Source organism: Eublepharis macularius, chromosome 7 (assembly GCF_028583425.1).
Source record: "Eublepharis macularius isolate TG4126 chromosome 7, MPM_Emac_v1.0, whole genome shotgun sequence".
Taxonomy (NCBI): Eukaryota; Metazoa; Chordata; class Lepidosauria; order Squamata; family Eublepharidae; genus Eublepharis; species Eublepharis macularius.
In genome coordinates this window covers 3399624-3415484 of record NC_072796.1, presented here as the reverse complement: position 1 = coordinate 3415484, position 15861 = coordinate 3399624, and the positions used below count along the sequence as shown (strand labels likewise).

Sequence of the window (15861 nt, the reverse complement as noted above, 5' to 3'; positions counted from 1 at the left end):
TGATATGATAGTAATGTTATCTCTCACTTGAGCTCAGTAGAGCCCGTATTCTGCATGCATCAGGCCCCAGGTTCTGAGAAGCAATCATAGGGTAGAGGGGAACTAACTTCTAGCAGGTTTTGGTTGGCGGCAGCAGAGGCAAGGGGCAGGTAGGGGTGCTTAGTTTAGGTGCTGTAATTGTGCATACCCATCTGCACCCAGCATGGACACAAGATGGTGATGTCATCATTCCACATGGAGACCTGCTGATATCCAAAGCCCACACATTTGTTTGTTTGTGTAACGTTTTACATGAAATATATTTAATTTGGATTTTATTTCTGCTTGTTACTGTGGGTTTAAATAAATATAAATAAATAAAAATTCAGGCCTCTGAGGAAAGGAGGGGGGATGGATGGGTGAATGCTCTGATTGGACGGTAGCTGTACCCAAGAGGGTGGAGAGAATTGCAGGTTTTATTCTGAGAGCTGAGGGAAAGGGTTCATTCTAGTCAAAATAGGCAAAATGTGTGGAGCCTGAGAGAGCCTGTGTCTGTGTGTTTCTGAGAAAAAAAAATATTTATCCTGGTTAAGTCAGGCCAACAGTGGAGCCTGAGCTGTTTGTGTGTGTCTCAGAGAAAGTATTTTGCCCCAGTCAGGCAAATTGTGTGGAGCCTGAAAGAGTCTTGTCTATGTGATTCTGAGAGAAAATATTTATCCTGGTTAAGTCAGGCAAACTGTGGAGCATGAGAGAGTCTGTGCATGTCTCAGAGAAAGTATTCTGCCCCAGTCAGGCAAACTGTGTGGAGCCTGAGAGAATTAATCTGTGTGTATCTCTGAGAAAGGCAAACTGTATGTGAGCCTAAGAGAGAGATTATCTTATCTATGTCAGGCAAGCTGTGAGGAAAGGCCTGAGTGAATCTGTCTGTGTGGGTGAGAAGAGAGTTTAATCTTCTTGTGAAGATCTGTGTGGAAAATTACTCTGTCTGATTGAGCCTGTGAATATACCTTTAAGAAGTGAGCTATTTTTGAAACCACCAAGCTTAAGAACTGAAACCAGTATGCTTATTAAAACTCTGCAACCATCACATTTATGTTTTTATAAATAAATACTACTTTAAGAAAAAATATCCTTTTTTACCTCACAACTACTTTCACATACTGACCATTCTGTCAAACTACCATCTATATAATAAGCCTTCCTATATTAGGAGGTCTAAGGCAAAAGCCTTTGATGACAGAAAAAAAAAACCTTTTGAGTTCAGGGGGCAGCAATATACAGGGCACACAAACACAAACAGGAAGGTGTTCTTGAGGTAAAATCTTGGGTAAAGTAGAGAACACCTGAAACTCTGTGTGAGTAGAAATAAAAAGAGTGTTGGTTGTGACCAGAGTCCTCCTGAGGTACAAGTTTAAGTAAGGCGGAACTGGATTAAAGGTCCAAAGGCAAAAGGTTTTAAGGTTTAAAAGGTTATAAAAACTAAGCAAATAATTACAGTTTGTTTACATTATTTATAATCCACCTTTCTCACTGCAACTCAGGGCAGGGCACACAATGTAAGTCAATACAATCAATAGGATGATGCATCTAATAACAAAGATGTTGTCTAAACAAAATGTAAGTATTAAATATGGTGCATTAAACAATGCAGAACATGGTATTGCATAATACATTTTCTGGGCCATTCTGTTATGATGTAGCCCTATTTCCTTGATAAACATGCCTTCCCAAACAATTCTGTTTTACGTAGTTTGCAAAATACCAGTAAGCTGGGAGTTTTCCTATCTTCCTCAGTCAGGGTGTTTTACAAGACAGGGCCCACGACAAAGAAGGCATATGTATGGGCAGTTGCTGATCTTGCCCATTTTCGAGGTGGTACCTGCAGAATGCCCTGCTCAGATAATTGAAGTTGCCATGGAGGGACAGAGGTGGAAAAGGGATTTTGCAAATATGAAGGTCCAAGGTCATGAAGTGTTTTGTATGTGATAGCCAATGCCATGAACTGAGCTCAGTAACTGCAGAATGGAGTGACTGGAGAATGGATAAAATCCTCAAGGTGCAAATCAGCCTCCCCCTGCCCCACTGTCATAAAGCAACACCTGCCAGTGCCCCCCTTTGATCACCTCACAGCAGCAACCATATGATATATTCAAGCAACCAACCACACACACAACGCAAGCTGCCATTAAATGTGTTTGGCTGGATCCTCAAATTCTGCCCTTAGTTTTAAGTTTTCTCAGAAGTGTAAGGCAATGCAGGCCATGACATTCTCACATTACAATTCCCCCCTGCCTACACTATGTTGACTTATGGGTGAGAAGTGTGGAAAATGGTAGCTTCCCATAAAGCTTTTTGTTTGATAAGAAGTTATGAAAGACAGAAAGAGAAGAAGATGGAAGATCACTTTGTTTGTCATAAACCATGCATCCTCTAAGCAGACAGGTTGAAAAGTATTTGATGAATGTTAGATTTGTCATTAGAAAATAGGGAACCTTTCAAGGGGCCCAGTGGAAACCACAAATGTTAATATAAATTCTCCTCTGTACCAATTGAAGAAGTTAAATAATGAGATGACAGTCTTGGGACCACAACTTCAGGAAAGAAGAGTACCTCTTCCCTTCAAAGTGACACTAGCATTAAAAATGACTTACTTCAGGATTAAGAAATCTACAAAGAAATGAAATAATTCCAAAGAATAAAGGAAAGCCTTCCCAGATATTTCACTCAGTTTTGAATGAGTACTTTCAAAATATGTTTTTCCCGGCTCATCAAAATAGGATCACTTCAAGATTGTCTTTCCATTCTAAATTGTTCAAAAAGAATTCCTTGCAATTCTCTCTCTAAGCCTCAGCGTGTCGCTGTTGACCAATATGGTGGCTACAGACAGAGGCTGGAGATCCAGTGATGTTTCCTGGAGAGTGATTATTTCATCAGTGCCGTACGGATCGGGCAAAGAGCAGAACACAACGACACGGCCATTGTGATTGTCAAAAGTGAATTTTAAAAAGGCAGATAATTATCCTGACAGAGATTTCCTCCATCCTGTGCAGAGATTTGATTTGATCCTCCTAAAAGCTGACAAAAAGGAGACAGCTAAATTATCAAGGACTCAGATGGAGACACGACACAAAGAGGATGGTTGGGCACTCAGAAGGCAAGTACGGCTTCTCTCTTTATTGTCTTTGTGCTGCTGGGCTGCCTCAGAGCCGATTCGGTATTCAGTGCCTGAAGAGATGGCAAAGGGTTCTGTTGTGGGGAATCTCGCCAAGGATTTGGGACTGAGTGCCAGAGACCTTGCTAAACGTAATCTGCATGCTGTCTCTGTGACTAAAATGCAGTATTTCAGTATCAATGCAGAGAGTGGAAACCTCTGTGTAAATGACAGAATAGACAGGGAGGGGATTTGTGGCACAAGTTCAGTTTGCCTTGTTAATTTTGAGGCAGTGATAGAAAACCCTCTGAACATTTTCCATGTAACTGTAACAATCCAGGACATTAATGATAACGCACCACAGTTTCTCAATGGAAATATCAAGCTAGAAATAATTGAATCCACTATGACAGGCACCAGATTTCTCATTGGAAAAGCTGAAGATCCAGACATTGGGGTGAATTCCCTCCAGAACTACCAACTCAGCCCCAATCAGTACTTCATTTTGGAAGTCAGAGAGAAAGATGGAAATAAATATGCAGAACTGGTGCTAAAGAAACCATTAGATCGGGAAAAGGAGCAGACCCTCCACTTCATACTTACGGCCCTGGATGGGGGTGAACCTAGAAAATCTGGGACTGCCCAAATATGGATTAATGTCACTGATGCCAATGACAACCCACCCATCTTCACTCAAGAGGTCTACATGGTTAGTTTGCTGGAGAACGTGCCTGTTGGGTCTCTTGTACTCCAGGTTTTAGCTTCTGATAATGATGAAGGTACAAATGCTCAGATCACATATCATTTCAGCAATCTCCCGGCGAACAGTCAGAAGTTATTCAGCTTGGATCCTGTGAAAGGCACCATCAGTCTACAGGGTACCTTAGACTTTGAAGGAACCAAAGAATATACCATGACAGTAGCAGCAAAAGATGGAGGAGGATTAGTGACACACTGCAATATTGAAATAAAGGTTATGGATGAGAATGACAACTCCCCAGAGGTGACCCTGGTTTCCTTATTCAGCCCCGTTCCTGAGGATTCTGCACCTGGAACCTTAATTGCTTTGATCAATGTAAATGACAAAGATACAGGTGATAATGGAAAGGTTACTTGCAGTTTACAAAATCATTTGCCATTCAGGTTGCTTGCCTCTTCTAATAATTATTACAAGCTCCAAACTGACAGCCCCTTAGATCGAGAAAAAAATTCTGGGTATAATATTACAATCACAGCCACTGACAAAGGGAATCCCCCACTGTCAACACACAAAACCATCTCAGTAGAGATCTCTGATATCAATGACAATTCCCCCACTTTTGAGAAGCCATCCTACAGCATCTATGTTCCAGAAAACAATCCTTCTGGGGCTTCCATTTTTAGTCTCAAAGCCTTAGACCCAGACGTGGACCAAAACTCGCGAATCACATATTCCATCCTCCACAGCAACATCGAGGAGCTCCCCATCTCTTCCTACATCTCCATTAACTCTGAGACTGGAGCTCTCTATGCCCAGAGGTCCTTTGACTATGAGCAGTTCAGAGAGTTTCAGCTGCAAGTGAAGGCCCAAGATGGTGGTTCTCCCTCTCTGAGCAGCAACGTCACAGCGAGGGTGTTCATTCTGGATCGGAATGATAACAGCCCACGGATCCTGTCCCCTTCCCAAGAAGCCAAGGGCTCGGCCTTGTTTGAGATGGTGCCTCGTTCGGCTGAGGCAGGATATCTGGTGACCAAGGTGGTGGCCGTGGATGCTGATTCTGGACACAACGCCTGGCTTTCCTACCATATCATTCAAGCCACCGAACCGGCATTCTTCACCGTTGGCTCTCATACTGGTGAGATCAGGACAGCGAGGGCGTTCGTGGAGAAAGATGCTGCAAAACAGAAACTGGTCATTTTGGTGAAGGATAACGGGCAGCCGCCTCTCTCGGCCACCGTGACGCTGAACCTGGTGTTTGCCGAGAACTTTCAGGAGGCCCTTCCCGAAATGAAAAGCCAACCCAGCAGCTCCGACTATCAGTCTGACCTGCAGTTCTACCTGGTGCTGGCCTTGGCTTTGATGTCGTTCCTGTTCCTCTTGACGGTGATTCTGGCCGTTCTGATGAAGCTTCGGCGATCAGGAAACCCCAAATTCCTGCAGTGCTTTGCTCCTGTTCCCCACTCAAAGGCCGGCGCCATCTTCCCTCCAAACTTTGAAGATGGGACTTTGCCGTATTCCTACCAGCTGTGTCTGTCTTCAGAATCCAGGAAGAATGAGGTCACTTTTCTGTCCCCCAATGTTCAGATTGCAGGGAATGTTCTTGCTAGTGACAACTTTAGTGTGCCTTTCACAGGCAATGATGGAACTACTTTGCATTCAGAGACAGAAAATGCTGAAAAGGTAAGGGTTCTTTAACTATTGTTTTCATTGCTACCTTCAGAATCCTAGCATAAGTAACATTGTTATATTTAGTATTTTGCTATCCACGTAGATGAATGTAAAGACCAGTCATATACATTTGTTATAAATGACTCTTTCTTCTTTGTATTTCATTTATAAATAGCTTAGTCCTGCAGTTGCAAGCCACTTGGTCCAAGCACATCTCTTGTAATCATTTGGACTCTCTCATGTCACTGTAGAATTAGCACGGTAAAAATGGCTCTTAGATCATCTGGGCATTAAATATAATTCGATGAGAGATAAACTTGTTTTCAGTTTATCATACAACATTTTGGTTCAAAGGTTTTTGGGTGTGTTATCAAAGTAAAATACAGCATTCCATATGGGAGAAAATATAATCAGTATTAGGGTTTTTTTAAAACACAGGGTTGAAAAACCATACTTTAGGAGGACTTTGCAAGATGTTCTTTTGTTGCTGCTTGGTTGCTCAGTTCAAGATCTCATTAAAATATATTGTGATGCTCTAATGGTATTTTGTGCAATTTAATGGAATAATGACCAAATATAACATTCATGAAATGATAACAATGTTAGGTATACCATGGTGCCTTTCCATTTTTGTGAGCGGCAAGTACCCTGATTTAAACTCCTGTAATCCCATTAATTTGCATGGATCAAAATTGGTTTGAATTCAAAGTCTTTTTCATGCCAATGTGGACTAGGTTGCTTATCTAACTTCATTTAGGATTCTTAACATAGAAACAAGGATCTTCCCTAAACCAAGTTGAACACACACATGTGTGTGTTATGTGCCATCACGTCCATTCCAACTTATGGAGATGCAAAAAGAAGGTCCAAAGCCATGCAGCACATATAAGAAGATACATGAGTCTGCCTTATACTGAGTCAGACCACTGGTATATCAAGGTCAGTATTGTCTGCTCAGACTGGCAGCAGCTCCCCAGGGTCTCATCCACAAGTCTTTCATATCACCTGCTACCTGTTGCTTTTAAGTGGAGATCTCCCAGACTGAACGCAGAATCTTTTGTGTACAAGGCAGATGCGGTATCCCTCAGCCACGGCTCCTCCCCAAGTTCATTTACATGGCTCAGCTTTATCTCCTCTAACTGGCAGTAGCACTCCAAGGTTTCAAGCCAGGAAGTATCTTTCCCAACATCTGCTACCTGAGATTCTTTACCTGAAGATGCCAGGTGAAAAAGCTTCTACAGGCAAAGGAAATGCTCTGCCTCTGAGCCACGGCTTTCAACTTTAATAATAGTCATAAGCAATATGCTCTTGAAAATCATTTTATAGCAAATTTAGAGATCATAGCATGGATTTTACTTTGCAGAGCAGGTATTTCCTACTCCGCTCACTGCTGAAGCCCACCGAGCCACTTAAAAGTTTGTTTCTCAGGAACAGCATGGGGGGGGGTAGGGGTCTGCACTGGAAGGGATTAATTGGCAGAAACTGCCATCCCCTCTTCTGCAAATGGAAGATACTGCATGATTGGATGCAGGTTGAGATCTCAAGCTTCTCCATTGTGTCCAGTATTTATTTGTTTAATGTCATTTTGTCCTGTTCTTCCTCCAAAGTGTTCACAGCAGTGTGCATGGCTCTCCCTTGGCTAATGTTGAGAGCAGGTTGGCCAAGGTCGCCCACTAAATTTCATGGCAAGCAGGAATCTGAGCCAATATGCTGGGTCCTACTCTCACACTCAGACCTCTACAGGAAGTCCCATGAACATCTTATTGGATTGTGCCGGATACACTTGAGTGCTGCTGACTACAGAGATCATTTAGCTCTCTTTTTCTTCTGATTTTAATGAAGGAGGTCATGTTCCACCTCCATGTTCTTTCTATGAATATATACATATGGCAGACCTGTGCTTTGTTTCCACTGGACTGTGATTCAGCGATGAGTGAAATAATAATAACAATAATAACAACAACAACAACAACAACAACAGCAACCATCCTTCAGGACAACTTAACTCCCACTCAAAGCAGTTTACACAGTATGTTATTATTATCCCCACAACAATCCCCCTGTGTGGTAGGTGGGGCTGAGAGAGCTCTGTAAGAGCTGTGTGACTGACCCAAGGTCACCCAGCTGGCTTCAGGTGGAGGAGTGGGGAATCAAACCCAGTTCTCCAGATTAGAGCCCAATTCTTTCTGAATTGATTATCTAGGGTCTGGTATTGTAGCATTCAGAAACTTGTATTGCCAGTGATAATATTATGGAATGCTGGCAGGAACATGTATAATATAAACAAATTATTGAGACAAATGCCCTTTTCAGATGTTCATTGCAGGTGCAATAACACACATGAATAGGATGGCGAGCTGTGCCCCTTCAATGCACATGTTGCAAGAAACATAAATGTAACCCCCAGAGTCAAGTGGACCAGATTCAATGTATACCAAATCAAAATTTAACTGCAATTTATTTAAACACAACTATGAAAACATTCCCAACGTTATCAAAACTGGATCAGTAACCAGTGACCCCAGAGCAAAGTTCTACTCACAATCTCTTGGTAAAGTGTGCAGACAGTTCTGTGGATTTGGCCGGAGGCTATGACTGGAACAGCGTCCCAAATATCCAGATGGCCTTGCCACAGCAGGACTCTGTGAAGATGCTGTCTGAATCCTGGAGCTTGCTTGTTGCCCTAGGAGCAGTTCCCATTTTCTCCTAGCAAGACAAAGCGGGGGAACTTTGTAGTAGGGTGCTGGTCTCAAGCAGTCAGCAAGTTTAGAAAACAGCAATGCCTGCTCTTTGTTTCTTCAGCTCTTGTCAGTTACTACAGTTCTCCCAGAGAGGATTCAGCTCTATGATCTTCTTAGCTCCAAAGACTGGAACCAAGCTTTGCCTTCCAAAAGGGAACAGCTTCAGCTTTTTTCTTTCTCCAGTTTTTCCAGCTAGCCTAGTCCTGTATTATACCACCTCTCCTAGTCACGGTGAACTCTTTTTTCTACACATGCCCCATGAGCCTTTGCTAAACATGCAAATTAATACAACCCTAGGTACAGCTCAGTTATCGCTAGTCTGGTCTCTCTATGTATCTGCAGTCTATTAATCAGACCTAGGTCCTAGGCCCCAAACCCTTTTTCCAGTACAGGCTTACCTTCGCACAGAGGCTGTGCGTGATCAAGTGTTTGCATGTAGGCCTCTCTCTCTGAGCAAATGGCAACTCTGAAAACACAGGGTTCTTGATCGCGTGGATGAAGGTGCACATGCAGCCATGTGGGTGTTTGTAGCCCTTCTCCATCTGTTCCAGTGAATCCCTGTAGGTTGCAAGATCTTGGTGCCACTTAGATTCTGCCCCCGCCCCTCCGCCTGCCATATGTGTTCATGCTACACACATAGAGCATTTGAACGTGTTTGATTTATATGAAATACTGTGAATGCGTGAAATGCTTAAAATAAAGTATGATGGGCAGAAGAATCAGTGACAGTATTTCTGGTACTCTGCACTTTTATTATTTATATAACAAGTCATTGGGTTTTTATGCCTTTCGTTTTTGCTGTGATGGATTGGAGTCGTCATTGTAACTGGCAGCTGAAAAGAAAAAGTATGGTCCTTTGAATTACGTATTAGAAAAGAGTCCAGTAGCACCTTTAAGACTAACCAACTTTACTGTAGCATAAGCTTTCGAGAACCACAGCTCTCTTCATCAGATGCATACATATGTTTATTTGTCCATAGTCAACTAGATACCTCTCTGCTGTTGGCATATTTAAATGGTTTAATTATTAGTAGCTAACACAAAAATGTTTTATACAAAGGAAAAACTGAAAGAGTTCGAGGAATATTGAATGTCTCGTCTTTCTTATTAGTAGCCCATAGTAGGGGGAAAAAACTGCACGAAGAATTGCTGGTATGCATACATTATGAGTGATACAACTTTTAACTTGGCAAGTTTTTTTTCTTTTAGTGATATTTAAATAGGGTAACAGTTAAAGCACAGCAAAACATCTCCAGTATATCATATTTAGACATACTGTCAGATTTCATCTTTGTTGGTCTTCCTACATCAAGAAAAAGTTGTTACAAACTCATCATTTGTAGCTATATTGCAGAACTTAATTATCAGCCAAAGTCCCCCAAACTCTAAGATACACAAAGCATGGGAAAGGAATAAGGTCATAGAAGTTGAAGTTATCTGCTGGGTGCTCTCTCATCATGTGAGAACTGAAGAAAATGAGCCCACAGGCCTAGATTCCAGCACAGTGACTGGAAAAAGTGTAAGGTTTTGGTAGCAGAATAGTCGCCTCCTTGTTACACTCTCTTCAATTTGCCCTTCACATTTTTCTTATACTTGGAGTCTCCTTCCACTTAGATATTTGGTTTGGGTTTATATGTCTTTCAAAGACATATACTGAATTTCTACAGTTTAAACAACTGCAGAAACAATGAGTGTTCCTGCACTCACACAAAAACATTTATTCTGCATGTAAAGTGTTGGATAGCCAAATCTGTGGGGCTGTGAAGTAGCTGGGCTGTTGTGAAAAGTCAAGCGCAAATGATGGGTCCCCTGACACAAAACCTTCTTTTAAAAAAAAATTTCACGAAAGGAAAAAGCTCCAAAGGGCAGGAGAAACAGCCAAGATGAGATAAAAACTTGTCTAAGTCGGTCACAGATGGGAGGATTTTGATGCAACTAAACCAGGTATTGGAGACCTTGCCTGAGATGACAGGAGGACACGATAAAAGGGGCATGGGGCTGTTTTGAGTGACAATTTCTATAAAGCTGAGTCAGTGCAGTTATTTCTTTAGGGTGTGTCCAATAGGACAGTTTCATAAATGTAACTCTACAAACAGAAGTCGTCTACAATTGTGTCTGAATATAACCAGTTAAAAAGCTAGCCGGGTGTTTTTCTGCCTTTCATAATAAAAAAAAATTAAAATATTTCATTCTGCTGTTCATATTTTTTCTCACATGCACTGCATAAGAATTTGTTTGCAAATAATTGCCAGTGCTGGAAGTTTGTGAAAGAATCATTTGCTTTGTTGCCAATTACTATCAGTTCTGAAACTAAATCTTTTATTAATTATGAGGCTGAAAATGCTTAAAAACAAACAGATATATTATTCCTGTTTCATAACAGAAGAAGGTTCAGACACAATATATAGCTGGGATCACTGTGTAGAAATAAGAGAAAACAAACCAAAAACCAACAGCCAAGATTTTCTATGCTCTTCCTGAGCAAAAGAGCCGGTGCAATTCTCTGTTAGAGACTCAGAGTGCCGCTGTTGGACAAAGTGGTAATCCGAGAGGAAAGTGGAGATCCACTGGTGCTTGCCGCTGAGAAATTTCTCCATCACAAACAACACACCAGGAAAAAACAGCAGGACACAGAGACATACACACATTCTCTGGGGAGAAGGAAACAACTGCAGTGTGCACAGACTAATCAGAAACTTAAGGAGGATTCAGTATTGCAAATTCCACTGGCTTAGTGGAAATTTAAGCTCTTGTACTTATCAAAAAGGATCAGGAAAATGAAGGGGACAGAAATCGGGTCTCTTGGAAGGCAAGTAACGCTTCTTGTATTATCCTCTTTGTTCCGTATAGCTGCTTTGGAAGAGGTTCGTTATTCCATCCTTGAAGAGATGGCAAAGGGGTCCGTTGTGGGAAATCTTGCTAAAGATCTGGGACTGAATGACAAACAACTGAGAAACAGAAACCTGCACATTCTTTCTGAAGGTAAAAGGCAGTATTTCACTATAAATGCAGAAAATGGAAACCTCTGTGTAAATGAGAGGATAGATCGTGAGGGAATATGTGGGGACAGCACGCCCTGTGTTATTAATTTTGAGGCTGTGGTTGAAAATCCTTTGAATGTTTTCCATATAAATGTAGCAATCCAGGATATAAATGATAATGTACCATATTTTTTGAAAAGCAATATCAATTTTGAGATAATTGAATCGACTTCAGTGGGAACCAAATTTTATCTTGGAATGGCTGAAGATCCTGACACTGGGATGAATTCTCTCCAGAATTACCAACTCAGTTCAAATCAGTATTTCACCCTGGAAGTTAGAGAGGGAGAAGAGGGAAATAAATATGCAGAACTGGTGCTGAAGAAAGCTCTGGATCGGGAAGTGGAGCAGATGCTTCATTTGATCCTTCTGGCCTTGGATGGGGGTGAACCAAGAAAAACTGGGACAGCCCACATCTGGGTTAACATCACTGATGCCAACGACAATCCACCCGTCTTCTCACAAGACGTATATAAGGTCAGCCTGAAGGAAAATTCTCCTATAGGATCCCCCTTCCTCCAAGTTGCGGCCTCTGATAGTGATGAAGGTTCGAATGCTGACGTTACGTACAGTTTTAGCAATATTGCAGAAAGAGCCCATCAGAAACTGAAGTTAGATCCACAGACTGGAAGAATCACACTTAAGGAGATGCTAGACTTTGAGGAGACAGAGAAGTATATTATAGCGATAGAAGCAAAGGATGGGGGCGGATTAGCGGCACACTGTAAAGTTGAAATTAAGGTCTTAGATGAGAATGACAACGCCCCGGAGGTAGTCGTTGCCTCCTTATTCAGCCCAGTTCCTGAAGACTCTTCTTCTGGCACTGTCGTCGCTCTTATCAGTGTAAAGGACAGGGATTCTGGAGAAAATGGGAAATGTGATTGCCATTTGCAAAATAATTTGCCATTTAAAATAGTATCGACATCTAATAATTATTACAAGCTTCTCACAGAGGGTGCCCTAGACAGAGAGAAAACCTCACAATACAACCTTACCATCACAGCCACTGACAAAGGGAGCCCACCCCTTTCCACACGCACAACAATCTCACTGCAGGTTTCAGACATCAACGACAATCCCCCTGCCTTTGAAGATTCTTCCTACAATCTTTTTGTGCCAGAAAACAACCCTTCGGGTGCCTCCATTTACATCGTCAGAGCCTCAGACCCAGATGAGGACCGCAACTCAAGGATCACTTACTCCATCCTCTCCAGCAACATCGAAGATCTGCCCCTGTCCTCTTATGTGTCCATTAACTCTGAGACTGGCACCATCTACGCACAGCGTTCCTTTGACTACGAGCAGTTCCGTGAGTTTCGGGTTCAAGTGAAGGCCCAAGATGGTGGGGCTCCCCCTCTCAGCAGCAACGTCACGGTGTGGGTGTTTGTTCTGGATCGGAACGATAACAGCCCCCGGATCCTGCATCCTTCCAAAGGAGCTGATGGCTCAGCCTCGTTTGAGATGATTCCTAACGCAGCAGAGTCAGGCTATCTGGTGACCAAAGTGGTGGCTGTCGATGCTGACTCTGGACACAATGCCTGGCTCTCCTTCCACCTTCTCCAGGCCACAGAACCAGCACTGTTTAACATTGGGCTTCACACAGGGGAGATCAGAACATCACGAGTCCTTCTGGAGAAAGATGCTGTGAAACACAAGCTGGTCGTCTTAATTAAGGACAATGGGACGCCCTCTCTCTCGGCCACTGTGACGTTGAACCTGGTGTTTGCCGAGAACTTTCAGGAAGCACTTCCAGAAATGAGCAACCAATCAAGTGACTTGGACCACCAGTCTGAACTCCAGTTTTATTTGGTACTCGCTTTATCTTTGATCTCGTTCTTATTTCTCCTGACTGTGACATTTGCCATTATAATGAAAGTACGACAGTCAGGAAATCCCAAATTCCTTCACTGCATTGGTCCAAATTCGTTCCCAAAAAACAATGGCACATTCCCACCCAACTATGAAGAAGGGACTTTGCCCTATTCCTACCAGCTCTGTTTGTCTTCTGAATCCAGGAAAAATGAACTTACCGTTCTGACACCAACTGTTCAAATTGTGGAGAACGTTTCTTGCCGTAGATCCAGTGAGCCCTCTAGCTACATCATAGGGAACAACTTAAATTCTGATGTACAAAATGATGACCAGGTGAGTTTTGTTCTCAGGAATTACATTAAAACATATTCTACTTCTTAGTCATTGCGAAAGAAATACTAGAATGTAGAGAGTTTGATTCTACTACCTCCATATGGATATTTAATATGGATAGTTATTGAAGAGCCTGGTAGAAGTGAAATATATTTATTTATGACATCATTCATGTTAAACCTACTTTATGTCATTGTGATCAACATAAATGAAAAATGACTAAGGGCTGAATATTACTCAGAACTGCTTTGTTCCGAGTAATTTTCATGTAGTCACTGGGATTACTCTAAATTCTTGTGTGAATGGGTATTTATTTGTTTGTTTGTTTATATCTAGCTTTTCTCCCCAATGGGAATGTAAGGCAACTTATATCTTTAATTATTTATTAAAGATTATTAATTTGCCAGCTCATGGCCCAAAAGGAGCCCTGAAGTGACTTACAAATGTATAATTTAAACTAGTATAGTAATAATTAGAAATAGCATTGAGATATGCACTTCAAAGAGAAACCGCTTCAAAAGCACTACAGCAGTCTATGACCATACTATAGTGACAATATAGTAGTCGTTGTGGATTTTCCGGGCTGTGTCGCCATGGTCTTGGCATTGTAGTTCCTGACGTTTCGCCAGCAGCTGTGACTGGCATCTTCAGAGGTGTAGCACCGAAAGACAGAGATTTGGTGGCTCTTTGGTGGCTGCTCTTCTTATTTCGGGGAGGGTGGGTGGGGTCTACAGAGAAGGTCTTGCTCAGAAGACCTTAAAAGATGGGCAAGCTGGTTATGGGAGCATATGTTTGAAGCCGAGGTTGAGAGACTGACAAACTGCATGCGTGCTGGACTTTGATAAGGCTGTCTGTGATCCCAGCCCCATTTCCAGGAGTGTAGTTTCCATTCCATGAGGTTCCAGAGTCAATGGCATGTATCTCCAAGTAAATGTTTTCTCAGCAGGGTATATGTCTCCAGAGCACTTTCAGGCTACAGTAGGGCTGTTGTGTAGAGCAATAATGGGTAATGTTCCTATTAATGTCCATAAATAGAAATAAACTGTGATGGGTATTTCCTCCACGCCTGCATACTGCACATGTACTTGTTATGATTTGTGGTTTTATATATATATATATATATATATATATATATATATATATATATATATATATATATATATATATATATATATATATATATATATATATTATGCGTGGCTTACAAAATCAGTATATATGAAAATCTCGATAATATCACAATCTCTGTCGACATGAGAATGTTTTGTTGTAGCCCTTCCCTTCCCAGTTTTAGCACCCTGACACACAACAAACCTTCTTGTTCAGAGCATCCAGCTGCTCTGGATATAACAAGCAACTCCCATGCAGGAGATTTGCATGGAACCAGGAGACATGATGCAAAGTCCGCAACAGTGACCACGTGTTTCAGCTAAACACTCTGTGACGTAGTGCCCGAAACCTGCAAAGAATGACTCAGTCCAGTCTTTGTTTCATTGACCAGCAGAGATGGGGCTTCTTTAACAATGGTGGTGTCCACTCAACCAGGTTGTGGTCAATCTGTCAGCCATGAAATAATAGAATAATGTAACTGAGCACATTTCAAGTGTAATCTCATCATCCTTTCCCTGATACAGGGTGTAATCTACTCAAGCAGAGGCTTTTTCCTCCGTTTGAAAACATCCAGGAAAGAAGATTCTTCAGCATTCCTAAAATAGTTAATCTTTTTCCTGAACTCCCCCATGCTATTCTGCTACATGCGTTGACCAAGCCTCAAGTACTGTGACTTGAGATTGCAAGAAGCCACAAATATTTTAAATTTACTGTATAATTACATTAGGAACTAAAATTCTAGAAAGGTGTAAAATTCTGGACAACACAGAATTTCTTTTCATTTTTTTTTCAAACAGTACACCCCCAAATACACGCTTCCATAATTGTATTAACACTGGAGATTAAGTACCTGTTTCTACTATTGCAGTGGGAAGAAAGAAGGAATAGAACTTTCCTAGTAACTTGATGTTGTATAAATCCTGATGCTTTTGTCAAGAGGTAGAGAAGGTAGAGGATCTTCTAGCTGGAGTAAATTAATTATATTTTTCATAGAAGAATAATGTTTAACAAGTGGCTTAATGGCATGCTGAGAATTTTAAGCCTATGTAGAAGGACAAATTTTAAAAAAAGAAAAATTATTAATGATAAAGAGGCATGATATAGTCCTAAAATGAGACAATATGAGAATAAGATCCACTGTGAAATGAGAGGATTGTTAATTTATTGTTTATGGATTCAAACATCATAAGAAAATCCAAATAGGACAGGGAATGTGTGCAATTACTGGCTGAGACTCTGGGTGTCGCTGTTCACTAACCAAGACTGAGCAATGAGGAATTCAACCATCCCACATCAGCAACTTCAGAGCTGAAAGAGCGGAGCGAT

At 41.6% G+C, this 15861-nt stretch overlaps 2 protein-coding genes across 6 annotated transcripts in view; both read left to right on the top strand.

The window, feature by feature from the left end:
• Window positions 1–15861, top strand: part of LOC129333226 (protocadherin gamma-C3-like) — a 235475-nt gene that overhangs the window by 116216 nt on the left and 103398 nt on the right. The window lies entirely within an intron of this gene.
• LOC129333247 (protocadherin gamma-B1-like) lies at window positions 2930–15359 on the top strand. The gene is made up of 3 exons (XM_054984771.1): window positions 2930–5463; window positions 11090–13425; window positions 15333–15359. The coding sequence occupies exons 1-3, from the start codon at window positions 3093–3095 to the stop codon at window positions 15357–15359; spliced, it is 4734 nt and encodes a 1577-aa protein (XP_054840746.1). The 5' UTR covers window positions 2930–3092.